Here is a 14,627-nt window from a genome sequence, read left to right as displayed (position 1 = left end):
TCCAAGAGTGGGGTCTCTGTTTCCCCCAGTCCTCTCGAAGTCCTGCAATCAATTCCCACTAGGCTTCAAAGTCTGATTCTCTATGAATTCCTCCTCCCATTGCCGGACCCCCAGTTTGGGAAGCCTGACGTGGGGCTCAGAACCTTCACTCCAGTGGGTGGACTTCTGTGGTATAAGTGTTCTTCAGTCTGTGAGTCACCCACCCAGCAGTTATGGGATTTGATTTTACTCTGATTGCGCCCCTCCTACCGTCTCACTGTGGCTTCTCCTCTGTCCTTGGACGTGGGGTATCCTCCTTGGTGAAGTCGAGTGTCTTCCTGTCGATGATTGTCCAGCAGCCAGTTGTGATTCTGGTGCTCTCGCAAGAAGGAGTCTCTGTCCACCTCTTAAATGCTAGTGTTTCCCAACACTCTGCCCTTTGCTCGTTTCTTACTTTACTTGCTCTTCCTCAAAAACTTCATTCAGTCCTTTGAATTTTTTTTTAATTGAGTATTGTTGATTTACAATATTGTGTTAGTTTCAGGTGTACAGCATAGTGATGCAGTGCTTTTTCAGATTGTATCCTATTACAGGTTATTACAAGATATTGGGTATAATTCCCTGTGCTATACAGTAAATCCTCATTGTTTATCTATTTTATGTAGTTTGTACCTGTTCATCTCATACGCTTAATTTGTCCCTCTCTGCCTCCCTCTCCCCTTTGGTAACCACAAGTTTGTTTTCTATGTCTGTGAGTCTGTTTCTGTTTTGTATATACATTCAGTTGTATTATTTTTTAGATTCCATGTATAAGTGATACCATATAGTATTTGCCTTTCTCTGGTTTCACTAAGCATAATATTCTCTAGGTCCATCCACATTGCTACAAATGGCAATATTTTATTCCTTTTTATGGCTAATATTCCATTATATGTATATATAGTAGGCCCTCAAGTTAAAGGGACCAAAGAACACTATAGGAAGTGGAGGGGGGGTTAATGGGAATACTAGGGGGAAATGATAAGAGGCAGGGGTAGGCGCAGGGGCTACTTCAGATAAGATGGTTTAGCAGCGAAGGAGCCCTGGAGAAACAGCGACCCAAAATACCACAGGAACGGGAGCTCCCCTCGGGGAGCGCCCCTCCCTGCCTTGGACAGTACCCTTCGCCTCACCTGGCGGCGCACCTCCCAAACATGGAACTACAAATCCCAGAAGCCCCTGCGGCACGGACCGGAAGTGTCCTGTCCGCCTGTGGCTACGATGAGGGGCGGTGGCCGGGCGGCGGGAGATTCAAACCTGGAAGAAGGAGGAACATGGAGGGGAGAGGAACGGGCCCGGGCCGGGCGACCTGTGAGTGCCAGAAGGGGCCGAGAAGGGTCCGGCAGTGATGCCACTGGTCGGGGACTCGGTGGTCCTGGGAGAGGTTGGGGCTGGGGTTGGGCGCAGGGCCAACCAAGCAAGGGGCGGCCGGGCTGTGCTCAGTGGGGAGGGAGCACTCAGTCCGGACTCCTGCGGGCCGGAGTAAAGCTGTGAGCTGCGAAACGCTCCGACTACTCCGTCGCGCTTCAAAGCTTACAAAGAGTTTTCTCCCTTATTCCCAAATTCTGGGGCTCCGGGAATGGGAGAATGTAGGTGGTCTGGATGGCCCCTTAAAAATTCGGCAATTACTGATGGCTACCATACTTGCCAAGCGCTACCAGGGGACGGGACTCCTAACAAGGCCTGGGGGGGCTTCTTTGACTTTTTGATGCTTCTTTGAGACAACGCCTCTCAAACTTTACGGTGTCGGAATTACCCGGGGAGCTAATTTAAAATGCAGATTCCTGAATCCTATCCCAGAACTTTAGTAACAATAGGTCTCGACTTGGGCCCATAATCTGCATTTATAACAAGCACCGCTGTGCTTCTTCCGTCACCCCACGTAACTGTGATGCGGGTAGTCCAAGTACCACACTTTCAAAAACACTGCTTTAGAAAGAGAGACTGGGGTCCGAAAAATGGGACCGCAGAAAGGTTTCCATCTGACCTTCTGAAAGAAAAGCAAAATCTACTCCTTTCCCTTCCTCTCCATTAGGATTCAAAAAGCGAAGTCCACGTCCACCGATCTGTTGAAGGAAAGCTAGTTCCAGATCTGAAAAGGACAGGAAAACTGATTTTTTTTTTTAAGACTCTGTGTGTATGTACAAAGTCCCGCCCATCTCTCACAGTCCTCAATTCATAACTCTGAAGTGATGTCACTCACTTACTGGTTTATTTTCCATGCTTAGCAACCAACACTTGTTTCTTGTACACCCCCCTCAGGAACTGATGGATTTCCTGCGATTGGCTAGTGCTTTCAAATTTGAACATGGAGGGGTGTGTGTGTGTGTGTGTGTGTGTTTTAACTTGCTTAACTGACAATTCAAAGAAGCCTTGCCCCTCCCCCAATCATATTGCAGGATATGCAACATAATGAAAAGAGATAAAGAGTGGGAACGACATTAAGTGCTGAGTCAAAGACATTTGCTAAGCTCTGTCTCTGTTTTCAAGCTCTCTGACTTTATTTTCTTGGTGTATGTGTGTAGCTTTCTCTCATTTTGTCTGCTTTTGTACTGTCTTCCCTAAGGAGACTAGAGAGATAGGGGAGAAGAGGGGGGAAAAGGATAAAAGGAGGCTGTGGCTAAGGCAGAATATGAATGCTGTCTCATTTAAGGGATTTCCTGTTCTTGAGTTTAGGAGTCAGAGACTGTCTGCATTTTATTTAGCTTGGAGACTATTTAACTCCTCAGGTGACCTATACCAAAAGGGAGAGTAAATACACCTTTGTGATCTTTTAAAATTCTCTGTCCTTCCACTTAAACCCAAGTGAGTGGCTTTTTTTCACGTGGTTCCCTCTGTTGAACTGCCTTTTCTCCCTTTCTGCCTGTTCATTCTTTAAGATTCTACTCACAGATAGAATCCTTTGCTTCCTCTGCTGCTTCCATAGACTATTTTAATTTATTTATTGGAGTATAATTGCTTTACAATGTTGTGTTAGTTTCTGCTGTACAGTGAAGTGAATCAGCTATATGTATACCTATATCCCCTCCCTCTTGGACCTCCACCCCCCCCCCCCACATCCCACCCATCTAGGTCATCACAGAGCACCGAGCTGAGCGTCCTGTGCTTTATACCTTGTCCCCACTAGCTATCTATTTTACACATGGTAGTGTATATATGTCCATCGTAATCTCCCAGTTCATCCCACCTTCCCCTTCCCGCCCTGTGTCCACATGTCCGTTTTCTATGTCTACGTCCATAGACTATTCATGAACTATGATCGCACTTCTCACATCAGGTTGAAGTTTTTTACTTACATGTTTTTCTCTTCTAATAATAATCTTTGTACTTCTTGAGAGTAGGGGTCCGCTAGTCCAGTGCCTGACATATAGGAGGTATTGAATGAATGAATGGCTGCTGAATGATGAGTTCTAGTTGGTCCTGTTAACCTAGCCTCTGGGAGAGTACCTGAGGAGGATGACACAAGTACAGTTCTTGGAGAACTCAGAATCTAATTAGGGATAAAATGAGGAGCTAAGTTCCCAGCCAAGGAAGGATCTGGACATTCCTACTAGGAGGTACTGAGGGAAGAGCCGTGAAGTAGGTTTTGGAAGGGGGAGGTCAGGAAATGGCTAGAGGGGAAAGGGAAGGAGTACCTCCAATACAGGAAGGATCCCCTCTTAAAGGGTGCAGAGGCCTCCCTTTAACAGGGTGCTGACTAGGATAGCTTTACTGGATGGGAGAGAAGATTTGAGCCAGTGTCCTGGGAATAGGGGGACAGACATGTGGGAGATGCCTCCGGTTTCTGAACAGAGTTGCCTTAGAAAGTCTGTTAAGAAGAAGCTTGCTACAGCCCTCTGTCTAATGCTCCCCTCCTTGGTTCCTCAGATGAACGCCTCACAGCTGAGGAAATGGATGAACAGAGGCGGCAGAATGTCGCCTATGAGTACCTGTGCCGGCTGGAGGAAGCCAAGCGGTGAGCAGAGGGACCGCCTCTTTCTGGTCTCCCTTTCCCACCCTGCCCACCCCAGGCACCTGCCCTCAAAGCAAATACAAAAAGACAAGAGTCCATTCTATGGGAAAGGGAAAGTTGAAATAGCATCTTTTTTTTTTTTTCTTTCAGGCTAGTTTTTAGAGCAGTTTTAGGTTCGCAGCAAAATTAAGAGAAAGATACAGGGGTTTTCCATATGCTTCCTCCCCACAAACATACATAGCCTCCCCCATTATCAACAGCCCCCACAAGAGTGGTATGTTTGTTACAGTTGGTGAACCTACTTGGGCACGTAATCCTCCAAAGTCCATAGTTTGCCTTAGAGTTCACTCTTCATGTTGTATACTGTAGTCTATGAGTTTGGACAAATGTATAATGACATATAGCCATCCATCATTATAGTATCATAGAGTAGTTTCACTACCCTAAAAAGTCTCTGTGTTTCATTTATTCATCCCCTCTGCCCCACCGCCACCCCCAACTTCTGGCAACCACTCATCTTTCTACTGTCTCCATAGTTTTGCCTTTTCCAGAATTTCACATACCTGGGATAATACAATATGCAGGCTTTTCACATGGGCTTCTTTTACTTAGTAATATGCATTTAAATTTCCTCCATGTCTTTTCATTGCTTCCTAGCTCATTTTTTACTAGTGCTGAATAATATTCCATTGTCTAGATGTACCACAGTTTATTAATCCATTCACCTATTGAGGGTCATCTTGGTCGCTTCCAAGTTTTGGCAGTTATGAATAGAGCTGCTATAAACATCCTTGTGCAGGTTTTTATGTAGATGTAAGTTTTCGACTCCTTTGGCTGAATACCAAAGAGCACAGCTGCTGGATCATATGGTAAGAGTATGTTTAGTTTTGTAAGAAACCACCAAACAGCTTTCCAAAGTGGCTGTACAATTTTGTATTCCTACCAGCAACGAATGAGAATTCCTGTTGCTCCACATCCTCAGCAGCATTTGATGTTATCAGTGTTCCAGATTTTGACAATTCTAATAGATGTATATTGGTATCTCACCATTGTTTTAATTCATATTTCCCTGATGACATATGATGTGAAGCATCTTTTCAGATGCTTATTTGCCATCTGTATATCTCCTTTGTATATCTTTCTTTGGTGAGGTGTCTGTTAAGGTCTTTGTCTCATTTTTTAATCAGACTGTTTTCTTACTGTTGAGTTTTAAGAGTTCTTTGTATATCTTGGGTAACAATCTTTTATCAGATGTGTCTTTTTTTTATAATTATTTTATTTTATTTTATTTATTTATTTTTGGCCATGCCATGTGGCTTGCTGGATCTTAGTTCTCTGACCAGGGATTGAACCTGGTCCCTGGCAGTGAAAGTGCCGAGTCCTAACCACTGGACCGCCAGGGAATTCCCTCAGATGTGTCTTTTGCAAATGTTTTCTCCCAGTCTGTGGCTTGTCTTATTATTTTCTTTACATTGCCTTTTGTAGAGCAGAAGTTTTAATTTTAGTGAAATCTAGCTTATTAATTATTTCTTTCAAAGATTGTGCCTTTGGTGTTGTATCTAAAAAGTCATTGCCATACCCAAGGTCATCTAGGTTTCCCCCTATGTTGCCTTCTATGAGTTTTACCGCTTTGCGTTTTACTTTGAAGTTGATGCTCCATTTTGAGTTGATTTTTGTGAAGGGTGTAAGGTCTAGGTCTAGGTTCATTTTTTGCATGTGGATGTCTAGTTATTCCAGCACCATTTGTTGAGGAGACTATCTTTGCTCCATTGTATTACCTTTGCTCCTTTGTCAAAGATCAATTGACTGTATTTATGTGGGTCTCTCTTCTGTTCCACTGATCTATTTGCCTATTCTTTCACCAATACCACACTGTCTTGATTACTGTGGCTAAGTCAGGTAGTGTTAGTGTACCAGCTTTGCTCTTCTCCTTCAATATCATGTTGGCTATTCTGGGTATTTTGTCTCTCCGTGTAAATTTTAAGAGTCTCATGCTCCACTGACTGAGTTAGCCGGGTGTGCCTCCATGTAAACTTTATTTTTATTTATTTATTTATTTATTTATTTATTTATTTATTTATTTATTTTATTTTTGGCTGAGTTGGGTCTTCGTTGCTCCGTGCGGGCTCTCTCTAGTTGCCGCGAGCGGGGGCCACTCTTCACCATGGTGCGCGGGCTTATCACTGCAGTGGCCTCCCCCGTTGCAGAGCACGGGCTCCAGGTGCGAGGGCTTCAGTAGTTGTAAATTGCGGGCTCCAGAGCACAGGCTCAGCAGCTGTGGCGCACAGGCCTAGCTGCTCCGCAGCATGTGGGATCCTCCCGGACCAGGGCCTGAACCCGTGTCTTCTGCATTGGCAGGCGGATTCCCAGCCACTGCGCCACCAGGGAAGCCCCCATGTAAACTTTAGAATCAGTGTGTGCAATATAATCCTACCTATCAAAACAGCACAGAACAATTCTCTATTTTTCTTATGGGATGTGTGTGTGTGTGTGTTGTGTCTGTGTGATCTTGAAGATCACATGCCAACATGTTAGCACCTCTGGGAAGGTGCGCAGGACAGGCAGAAGGAGAGGAAATGGGGACGGAGAACAATGACTAAAGGGGGGTTTTAGCTTTGTATGGATTTTTTTTAAATGAAATGATTGTGTTTACATTATTGTTTTTGCAACAAAAAATTAATTTTAAGATTTCAGATTATTTATACTTCACTGTAATTAATCACAAGCCATGACTGCTGGGTATTGTAGAAGCCTAGCGCCTAATGGTACTAGGAAAGCATTATGGTAGATGCTGTAGAAATTCCTAAAGCGTATGACTCCATTAATGTTCCACCTTTTGAGATCCATGTCTCAGGCACAATTTCCGAAGGAGAAATCAAATGTAATGACTGGCAAACTGATTGCGGTCTAGGTCTTTAATACCAGAGAAATATCTAGACAGGATCATACTAAATTAAGAAGTAGTCTGTACCTCCAAAGAATTTACTTTGATACTTCTGAGAATCAGACTAACTCTGAGTAAAACACATTTTGCAAATAAAAACAGGAGAAGAAAAAAAAAAAAAAAAAAAAAAAAAAAAGAATCAGTGTGTGGAGATCCACAAAACAGCTTGCTGGGGTTTTGACTAGGACTGCATTGAATCTATAGCTCAGGTTGGTAAGAACTAACATCTTGACAATATTGAGTCTTCCTATCCATGAATATGGACTATCTCTCCATTTATTTAGTTCTTCTTTGATTTCCTTCATCAGAGTTTTGTAGCTTTCCTCATGTAGATCTTGTACATATTTTGTTAGATTTATACCTAAGTATTTCATTTTCAGGGGTGCTAATGTAAATGGTATTGTGTTTTTAATTCAAATTCCACTTGTTTGTTGCTGGTGAATTGGAAAGAAGTTGACTTTTATTTTATTTTATTTATTTATTTATTTATTAAACATCTTTATTGGAGTATAATTGCTTTACAATGGTGTGTTAGTTTCTGCTTTATAATATTTTATTTTATTATTTTTATATTTATTATATTTTATTTATTTATTTATTTGGTGGCACCAGGTCTTAGTTGTGGCAGGTGGGCTCCTTAGTTGCAGCTCACGGGCTTCCTAGCTGCGGCTTGCTGGCTTCTTAGTTGTAGCACATGTGCTCCTTAGTTGTAGCCAGCGGGCTCCTTAGTTGTGGCTGGCAGGCTTTGTAGTTGTGGCTCGCGGGCTCCTTAGTTGCGGCATGCATGTGGGATCTAGTTCCCTGACCAGGGATCAAACCCAGGCCCCCTGCATTGGGAGCACAGAGTCTTAACCACTGCGCCACCAGGGAAGTCCCGCAATTGACTTTTATATATTAACCTTGTCTTTTGCAACCTTGCTATAATCACTTATTAACGCCACGAGTTTTCTGGTGTCATGCTTTCAGATTTTCTACAAAGACGATCATGCCTTCTGTGAACAAAGACAACATCATGTCCTTTTATCCCCCTACATAATTTAATACATATCTCTATATATGGACACTTGCTTACATAACCACAGTACCATTATAATACCCACCTAAGTTATCCATTAATCCTTGGAAGATCAACACCGAGGCCATTTTCAAATTTTCCTGATTGTCTAAAAAAATCATCTATTTTTACAGTTGGCTTATTCAGTTAAGGATCTGAAAGAGTTCACATGTTACATTTGGTTGTTATGTACTACTAAGTCTTCTTACATCTAGAACTGACATAAACAGTTCTTTATGTCATTGACTTGTTGAGGAAACCAGGTCATTTGTCCTGTAGAACATCCTACATTCTGGCTTTGTCTATTCACTTCCTGTGTCCCTCAACTTGTTCCTCTGTACCCCATATTTCCTGTGAATGGATGTTGGCTCTAAAGACAGGATAAATGCTTAATTCTTTCCTTTTAATCAATAGCATATTTTTAATGTTCTCCAAAGAAAGTAGGTAGGATGGGGTAGATAGAAAACCAGGGTGTCTGTGTCAGGGAAGGCATGAAGGGAGGTGTGACTGGCTCTCTCTTTGAAAACAGATCTTTCCTATAGGCCCCAACATGTGGAGAGGCCCTTATTCTCTCCCTCATACAATCATCAGCCATAATAATACTTTACATTTATATTCAAAGTGTTTTCACATTCATTAACTCATTTAATCCTGGCAGCTGCCCACTGAAGCAGGAAGTACAGGTGGTATCTTCATTTTACAGATTATGCAGCTGAGGCCCAGAGAGGTGATGTGGGGGAGATGGTGTGGAAAGCAAGTCTTCTGATTCGAAGGGCTGTGACCTTTCTGTCCCTTTGTGCTGCTCCCCTCGCTTCAACCCTGGGGCTTCCCTACTCCCCTTATCATCATCAAAGCTGGGTTATGGGCTGTGTAGACATGACCTTTGTATACCTGGGTTCTCAGAACATGCAGAATAAGAGAAGTGAGCAGGTACAATTTGGTTCAACAGCCAAATGCATAACCAGACTGAGTGAGAGGTTATATCATGTAACAGGTAAGAGCCTGTTTAAGCCTCACTGAAGATGGGCAGCTTCAGTATCTGTCAGGGAAGATGTATAGGGTGGGTGGGGGCTGAGGATAGGCCAATCCCGGTGTTCGGGGCAGTTTGGGAGAAGGTGGGAACAGCCAGGCAATGGGCAGAGAGGGGAGTTGGGAGTAGGGCAGGAACAGGAGGCAGGAGAGAGTGAGAGGCTGCTTAGGGGGAGAGAGGGAGGGAGGGAAGGTCTTGTGGTTGGAATGAAGTGCTGTGGCCTGCCAGAGGGGGTGAGAAGCTGCTCTTATGCTCTCAGCTGGATGGAGGCCTGCCTGAAGGAGGAGCTTCCTTCCCCTGTGGAGCTGGAGGAGAGCCTCCGGAACGGAGTACTGCTAGCCAAGCTGGGCCACTGTTTTGCACCCTCTGTGGTTCCCTTGAAGAAGATCTATGACGTGGAGCAGCTACGGTACCAGGTGGGGAGCAGAGTTCTCTACTTTCTACCTTCTTCCTCTCAAACTATCTGTTCTCAAAGTTGTGAGAGTGGGGTGACCATATAATTTATTGTCCAAACCTGGGTACTATTGAGGATAAAAAGGGTGCTAGTAATCATTGCACTGGAACAACGGGTTTCGATTGGTGTCTTGCAGCCGGGCGGTGTGTACTATGCTTAGCAGCAAGGGGCATTTGCTAGGTGGGCTTTGAGATGCCTCTGATATGAGAACTTCCAAGCAGACTTTTCTACCCACAGTCTACACTCAGAGGCTTGTAAGCTTTGCCACTTTGAAGTTACTTCCAGGACATGCTGCCCCTTCCCTGTGCTCTAGTCAACCCAACCCGCCTCTCCTTCCCATCCCAGCTCCGGACTCCCCTTTTCCAGGAAGCCTTACTAGCTTGCTAATCCCATCCCTGTGCCATCCTTCCCAAATAACCCACTGGGTCATCCATCCCTGGTGGTTTCTCTCTGTCTTTGTGTCTCTGTCCTGGGGGGATGGGAAATCCATAGGACAGGGTCCTCTGCCCCTACCCCTTGAATCTTCAAGCTGTCGTCTGGGCTCTACCCAGAGGGAATCCTGAGAACTGTGGAAATAGATTCCCTTCTCTTTCCTTCCCTTTTAGGCAACTGGCTTGCATTTCCGTCACACAGACAACATCAACTTTTGGCTGTCTGCAGTAGCCCACATCGGTCTGCCTTCGGTAACATAGGGTCTCAAGACTGGGGTTCATCTTTGCTCTTCACCAGCACCCGCACCTCCACCACACAAATGAACTTAATCTAAGAGTTTAAGTTCCCTGAGGCTGTATGTCTTTGAACCATGTTACTTGGTCTCTGTCTTTACTTCCTTGTGGGTAAGGGAAGTGAAGGGAGGTGAAGGCAACCTGGCCCAGGATGCATTGTTCCCATTAGTCAGTGAGGCCCCTATATAACACAGGAGGTGGGCCTCACGTTGGCCAGCCATCTTTCCACCAGAATTTCATAGCGTGAAGCAAGGACACACCACATCCCAAGGTGGTAGACTTGGAAGCCTAGGCCAGGACCCCAGCTGGACACATGCTGCATGTCCTCTCACTCTTTGACTCTCAGTTTGTTTCTCATCTGTAAAATGGGGATAGTAATCCCTCCCCTGTCTTCCTTATAAGGTTGTCAGGAAGATCACATAAACCTCATTACAGTCGCCAAGTGGCATGAGAAATCATGCCTGGGGTTACTCAGTTCTTAGAGGGGCGCCCACTGATCAGAGACCTCTGGCTTGAAGACAGGGATGGCATGCCCTGACCCTTTGCGGTCCTTGGCAGTGTGTGTTTCATTAGGCCCCTTGTGGAGTCATGGCCAGCTCCCAGCATGCCACCTTTCTGGCAAGAGTCCAAGGTGAGGGGCACAGGCTGGCTGTGTCTGTAGGATGAACAGGAGGCCTGTTTCTCCTGGAGCATGTGGCCTGCGTCCTATAGCCTTGATAGCCTTGTCTGGTGTTTGGTTAATCTGGGGCTGTGTGTCCGTGGCTGGGTCTTGGCTTAGTATGTGTCCCCAGTGCCTTTCTTTTACACTGAGTGCGTGGATGCAGTGCTGACTGTAAAGAGTTGGGGAGATTGACCCAGAAGCCCCAGGCAGCAAAGGAGTATACACCCCAGGTCAGAGAGGAAGACCCATTCCTCAGCCCCTCTCTCCATAGCTGGTGCTGCTTCAAAGGCTTCGATGGCAGTAATCGGCTGGTTTCCCCTCTAGACCTTCTTCCCAGAGACCACGGACATTTATGACAAGAAGAACATGCCCCGGGTGGTCTACTGCATCCATGCACTCAGGTGAGAGACCAAGACTTTTGTCATCCAGGTTCCTCTAGGTGGATGCAACCAACGGTCAACAGCAACAAACATTGCAGCAGGGAGGATGGAAGATAGACCACAGGGAACACTTCTCAGAGTGACATTTTTGATCTACATAGTTTTGTTTAGATTTATGTGCATGCTGGAGGGCACATTTATGTGTGATCTGTGTGGATGAAGGGAAAGAGCGGGCAGGGAAGAGTGTTCAGCTTGTGACTGCGGTGCAAGGAAGTCAGATTAGGATGCATCAGAAGTGTCACATGCCGTCAGTGTGAATGGAGAAGGCTATTTGGTCCTACTCGCAGCCAGCCATCAGCAACCAGTTGGCTAAATCATAGAAAGTAATTGACCAGTTCCTATGTCCATCATGTCATCCCTTCCTGACTTCATTTCCCACATCCTTTGAGGACTCTGTGCCTTAGCTTAGCGGGTCTCTGCTTGTTATGCCCTTTCCATCCTCCATCTCCATCCAGTGACCTGCCACTGCAATGTGTCCTTCTCTGTGAAGCCTTCGCAATCCCCCCAGAGCTCCTACAGCATCTTATTTTTCTGCTATAGCATTGCCTTGTGCCGACTTACAATAACATCTCTCCCTGTGAATGGGGGATGACTTGTGGGCAGGCGCTGTATGGTCTTCATCTCCAAGTCCCCATAGTATCTCCTGCAAACCTATTATAGGCAGCATGTGAAAATGAATAGGCCCCAATGCCTTCCATTCTTTCCTAGTCTCTTCCTCTTCCGGCTGGGATTGGCCCCTCAGATACATGATCTATATGGGAAAGTGAAATTCACAGGTAAGCCCAGCTCCTTCCCCAACCGCCACAGTCTGGGCAGGTCTTGGGGGTTCCGGGCCTGATGAAGGGCATCTGTGCTATTATTGCAGCTGAGGAACTCAGCAACATGGCCTCTGAACTAGCTAAATATGGCCTCCAGCTGCCTGCCTTCAGCAAGATCGGGGGCATCCTGGCCAATGAACTCTCGGTGGATGAGGCTGCAGGTAGAGACCAGGCCCCCCTGCTGGGGTAGTTCAGTGAGTATGGGAGGACTCTGAACCTTATAGCCCCTGCATAAATCCTGGATACTTCTCATCATAGGCAGGGCCAACAGCCTACCTGGCTTGCCTGGCCCTTATGGATGGAAAAAGGGGATAATGTCAGAGTGGTCTGCAGCTGGTTATGCTGTAGCTGGACTGGGGTTTGCTCTGGCATCCTGACCTTGTTTTCATGTCCCCTCCTAGTCCATGCAGCTGTTCTTGCCATCAATGAGGCAGTGGAGCGAGGAGTGGTCAAGGACACTCTGGCTGCCTTGCAGAATCCCAGTGCTCTGCTGGGGAATCTTCGAGAGCCTCTGGCAGCCATCTACCAGGAGCTGCTGGCCCAGGCCAAGATGGAGAAGGCTGCCAATGCCAGGAACCGCGTAAGGAGCCTTGGATGGCAGGGGCCGAAAAGCTGGGTGGCCTGGAAAATCGCGAGTGAAACCAGGACTCCTATTTGTCCTGTCTTCGGAATCCAAAGTTGCCTAGAGAAACCAACTTGTCAGTTATTTTTGAGAAACAGGAGAGGAACTCAGGAGAATAATGGGAATTCAAAAGAGAAGATAAGGGAAAATGTTCTGGGGCAGGGCTGAGGGATTGGAATGTAGAACTGGATGAGATTAGACTGGAGATTCCAAAGGGTAGTTCAACTTAACTGTGTCAGTGCCAGGGGGTTAGATCCCACGATTTCCTCAGATTCCTTCCAACCAGACTGACCTTTGGCCTTGGGAAGACCCCCAGAAGAAGAAATAGTTATAGACAGGGAGGGAGGAGTAAGAAAGATTGAATTGGTTTTCCCAGGTTCCCCTCTCAATGTAGTTTTTGCAGAATGATGGAGAAAGCCAGGACATCTATGACTGCTACCTAACTCAGGCTGAAATCCAGGGCAACATCAACCATGTCAATGGTAAGAGAGAAAGGCCAGGAGGGGTTTGAAGGGTAAGCCCCCGCCTAGGGAGTTTTGGGCTTGGCTTCTCTCAGGCCAGAAGGCCCATGACCTCACTTGGGCCAACACTTATTTCAAGGGAAGATCAAAGTCAAGGCTGTGTGTGCTCTGTTTTACGTCTGTTAATGTCTGGAGAAGTGGTCGCTGTCAAGGGGGCTTCTGTTTGAATGGACATCCATAGAGTGGACAGAGGCAAAGGGGCAGGCTTTTCAGCTCTTGGTCCTGGGGGCAGTTGGTCTGGGGTCCTTCAAGAAGAGAGTTTGGAGAATGGATGGGGGTAGGGGATCAGGGCAGGAGAGGCTGCTTGAAAGCCCAGGATGGAGTGTGCCTCTGCCTTTTTAGGTCAGGATATCCTCAAGGTATGGGTGGTGAGATGGGAAGGCTGTGAAGATCAAGCTGAAGAATTTGGGCTGGGCCCTAGGAGCTCAGGGGGCAGGGGTGAGGGTAACCCTGGGCAGGCAGGAAGAGGGCTGAACTGGGGATGTTAAGGGGTGGGCTTTCTCACTATCCATTATGGAGTCTTGGTCTTTTCAGTCCATGGGGCTCTAGAAGTTGTTGATGATGCCCTGGAAAGACAGAGCCCTGAGGCCTTGCTTGAGGCCCTTCAAGACCCTGTCCTGGCCCTGCAAGGAGTGAGCAGAGACTTTGCAGACTGGTACCTGGAACAGCTGAGCTCAGACAGAGAGCAGAAAGCACAGGTCAGGCTCTGTCTATGACCTGCTACCTCCTCTATCTGACTCTAGGATGGGGGAGGGCCTCACCACTGTCAATTCTTTGTATTCAGTAAGTGCTGACTACATGTTTAAATGGTTAAATTACCCCAAAGCCTAATGGACCAGACTGATCAGCTTCTGCCTTCTGAGAATCTCTCATACTGACTGGGGGGGACCCAGGGGCAGTCCAGTAGGCAGTGATATGCTCCCCCATTGCTGAATTGAGACCTCAAGTTAGCAGTCTTATTTTCAATGCTGTTGACTTTCCCCCTGACACTATATTTGTGTTGCCCGTGTTGTTATTTCAGATGCTTGCTGGGTAAGAAAGAGCCAGAGGTTAGAGATGAGTTCTGAGGGATGGGTGGGCCAGGCTAGTCTGCCTAAAGGGGAGAGGTGGGATTGAGGGTGGGCGACTGGGTGGACCTGGGGCTCATGCTGGCAGCTCCTGAAGTATGTTCATGGTCCCAGGAGGATTCTCTTCTACTGCATCTCTTCCCTCTTGCAGGAGCTGGGCCTGGTGGAGCTTCTGGAAAAGGAGGAGGTCCAAGCTGGTGTGGCTGCAGCCAACATAAAGGGTGATCAGGAGCAAGCCAGTAAGTCGTCTCCAGACTGAGACCTGGTCTGGGTGTATCACTGGCTCTTGGGAGAGCATGTAACTCCTTTGCCAGCCTCTGT

At 46.4% G+C, this 14,627-nt stretch overlaps 1 protein-coding gene across 5 annotated transcripts in view; it reads left to right on the top strand.

The window, feature by feature from the left end:
• Positions 1–1,230: 1,230 nt before the first annotated feature.
• Positions 1,231–14,627, top strand: part of IQGAP3 (IQ motif containing GTPase activating protein 3) — a 40,510-nt gene continuing 27,113 nt past the window's right edge. For 3 of the 5 annotated variants that reach the window (XM_057557172.1, XM_057557182.1, XM_057557168.1), the window contains exons 1-11: positions 1,231–1,329; positions 3,886–3,973; positions 9,258–9,414; positions 10,058–10,135; positions 11,163–11,239; positions 11,987–12,054; positions 12,144–12,257; positions 12,498–12,676; positions 13,113–13,200; positions 13,774–13,937; positions 14,458–14,545. In XM_057557172.1, coding sequence (XP_057413155.1) covers positions 1,293–1,329; positions 3,886–3,973; positions 9,258–9,414; positions 10,058–10,135; positions 11,163–11,239; positions 11,987–12,054; positions 12,144–12,257; positions 12,498–12,676; positions 13,113–13,200; positions 13,774–13,937; positions 14,458–14,545 — 1,138 coding nt within the window. In that variant the 5' untranslated portion in view covers positions 1,231–1,292. The remainder of the gene's footprint in view (positions 1,330–3,885; positions 3,974–9,257; positions 9,415–10,057; positions 10,136–11,162; positions 11,240–11,986; positions 12,055–12,143; positions 12,258–12,497; positions 12,677–13,112; positions 13,201–13,773; positions 13,938–14,457; positions 14,546–14,627) is intronic. The other 2 variants (XM_057557180.1, XM_057557170.1) reach the window with 1 other exon arrangement.

This window comes from Balaenoptera acutorostrata, chromosome 1, assembly GCF_949987535.1.
Source record: "Balaenoptera acutorostrata chromosome 1, mBalAcu1.1, whole genome shotgun sequence".
Lineage (NCBI taxonomy): Eukaryota > Metazoa > Chordata > Mammalia > Artiodactyla > Balaenopteridae > Balaenoptera > Balaenoptera acutorostrata.
Note: the sequence above shows the minus strand (reverse complement) of the source record. Positions and strands in the feature narration are given on the sequence as shown.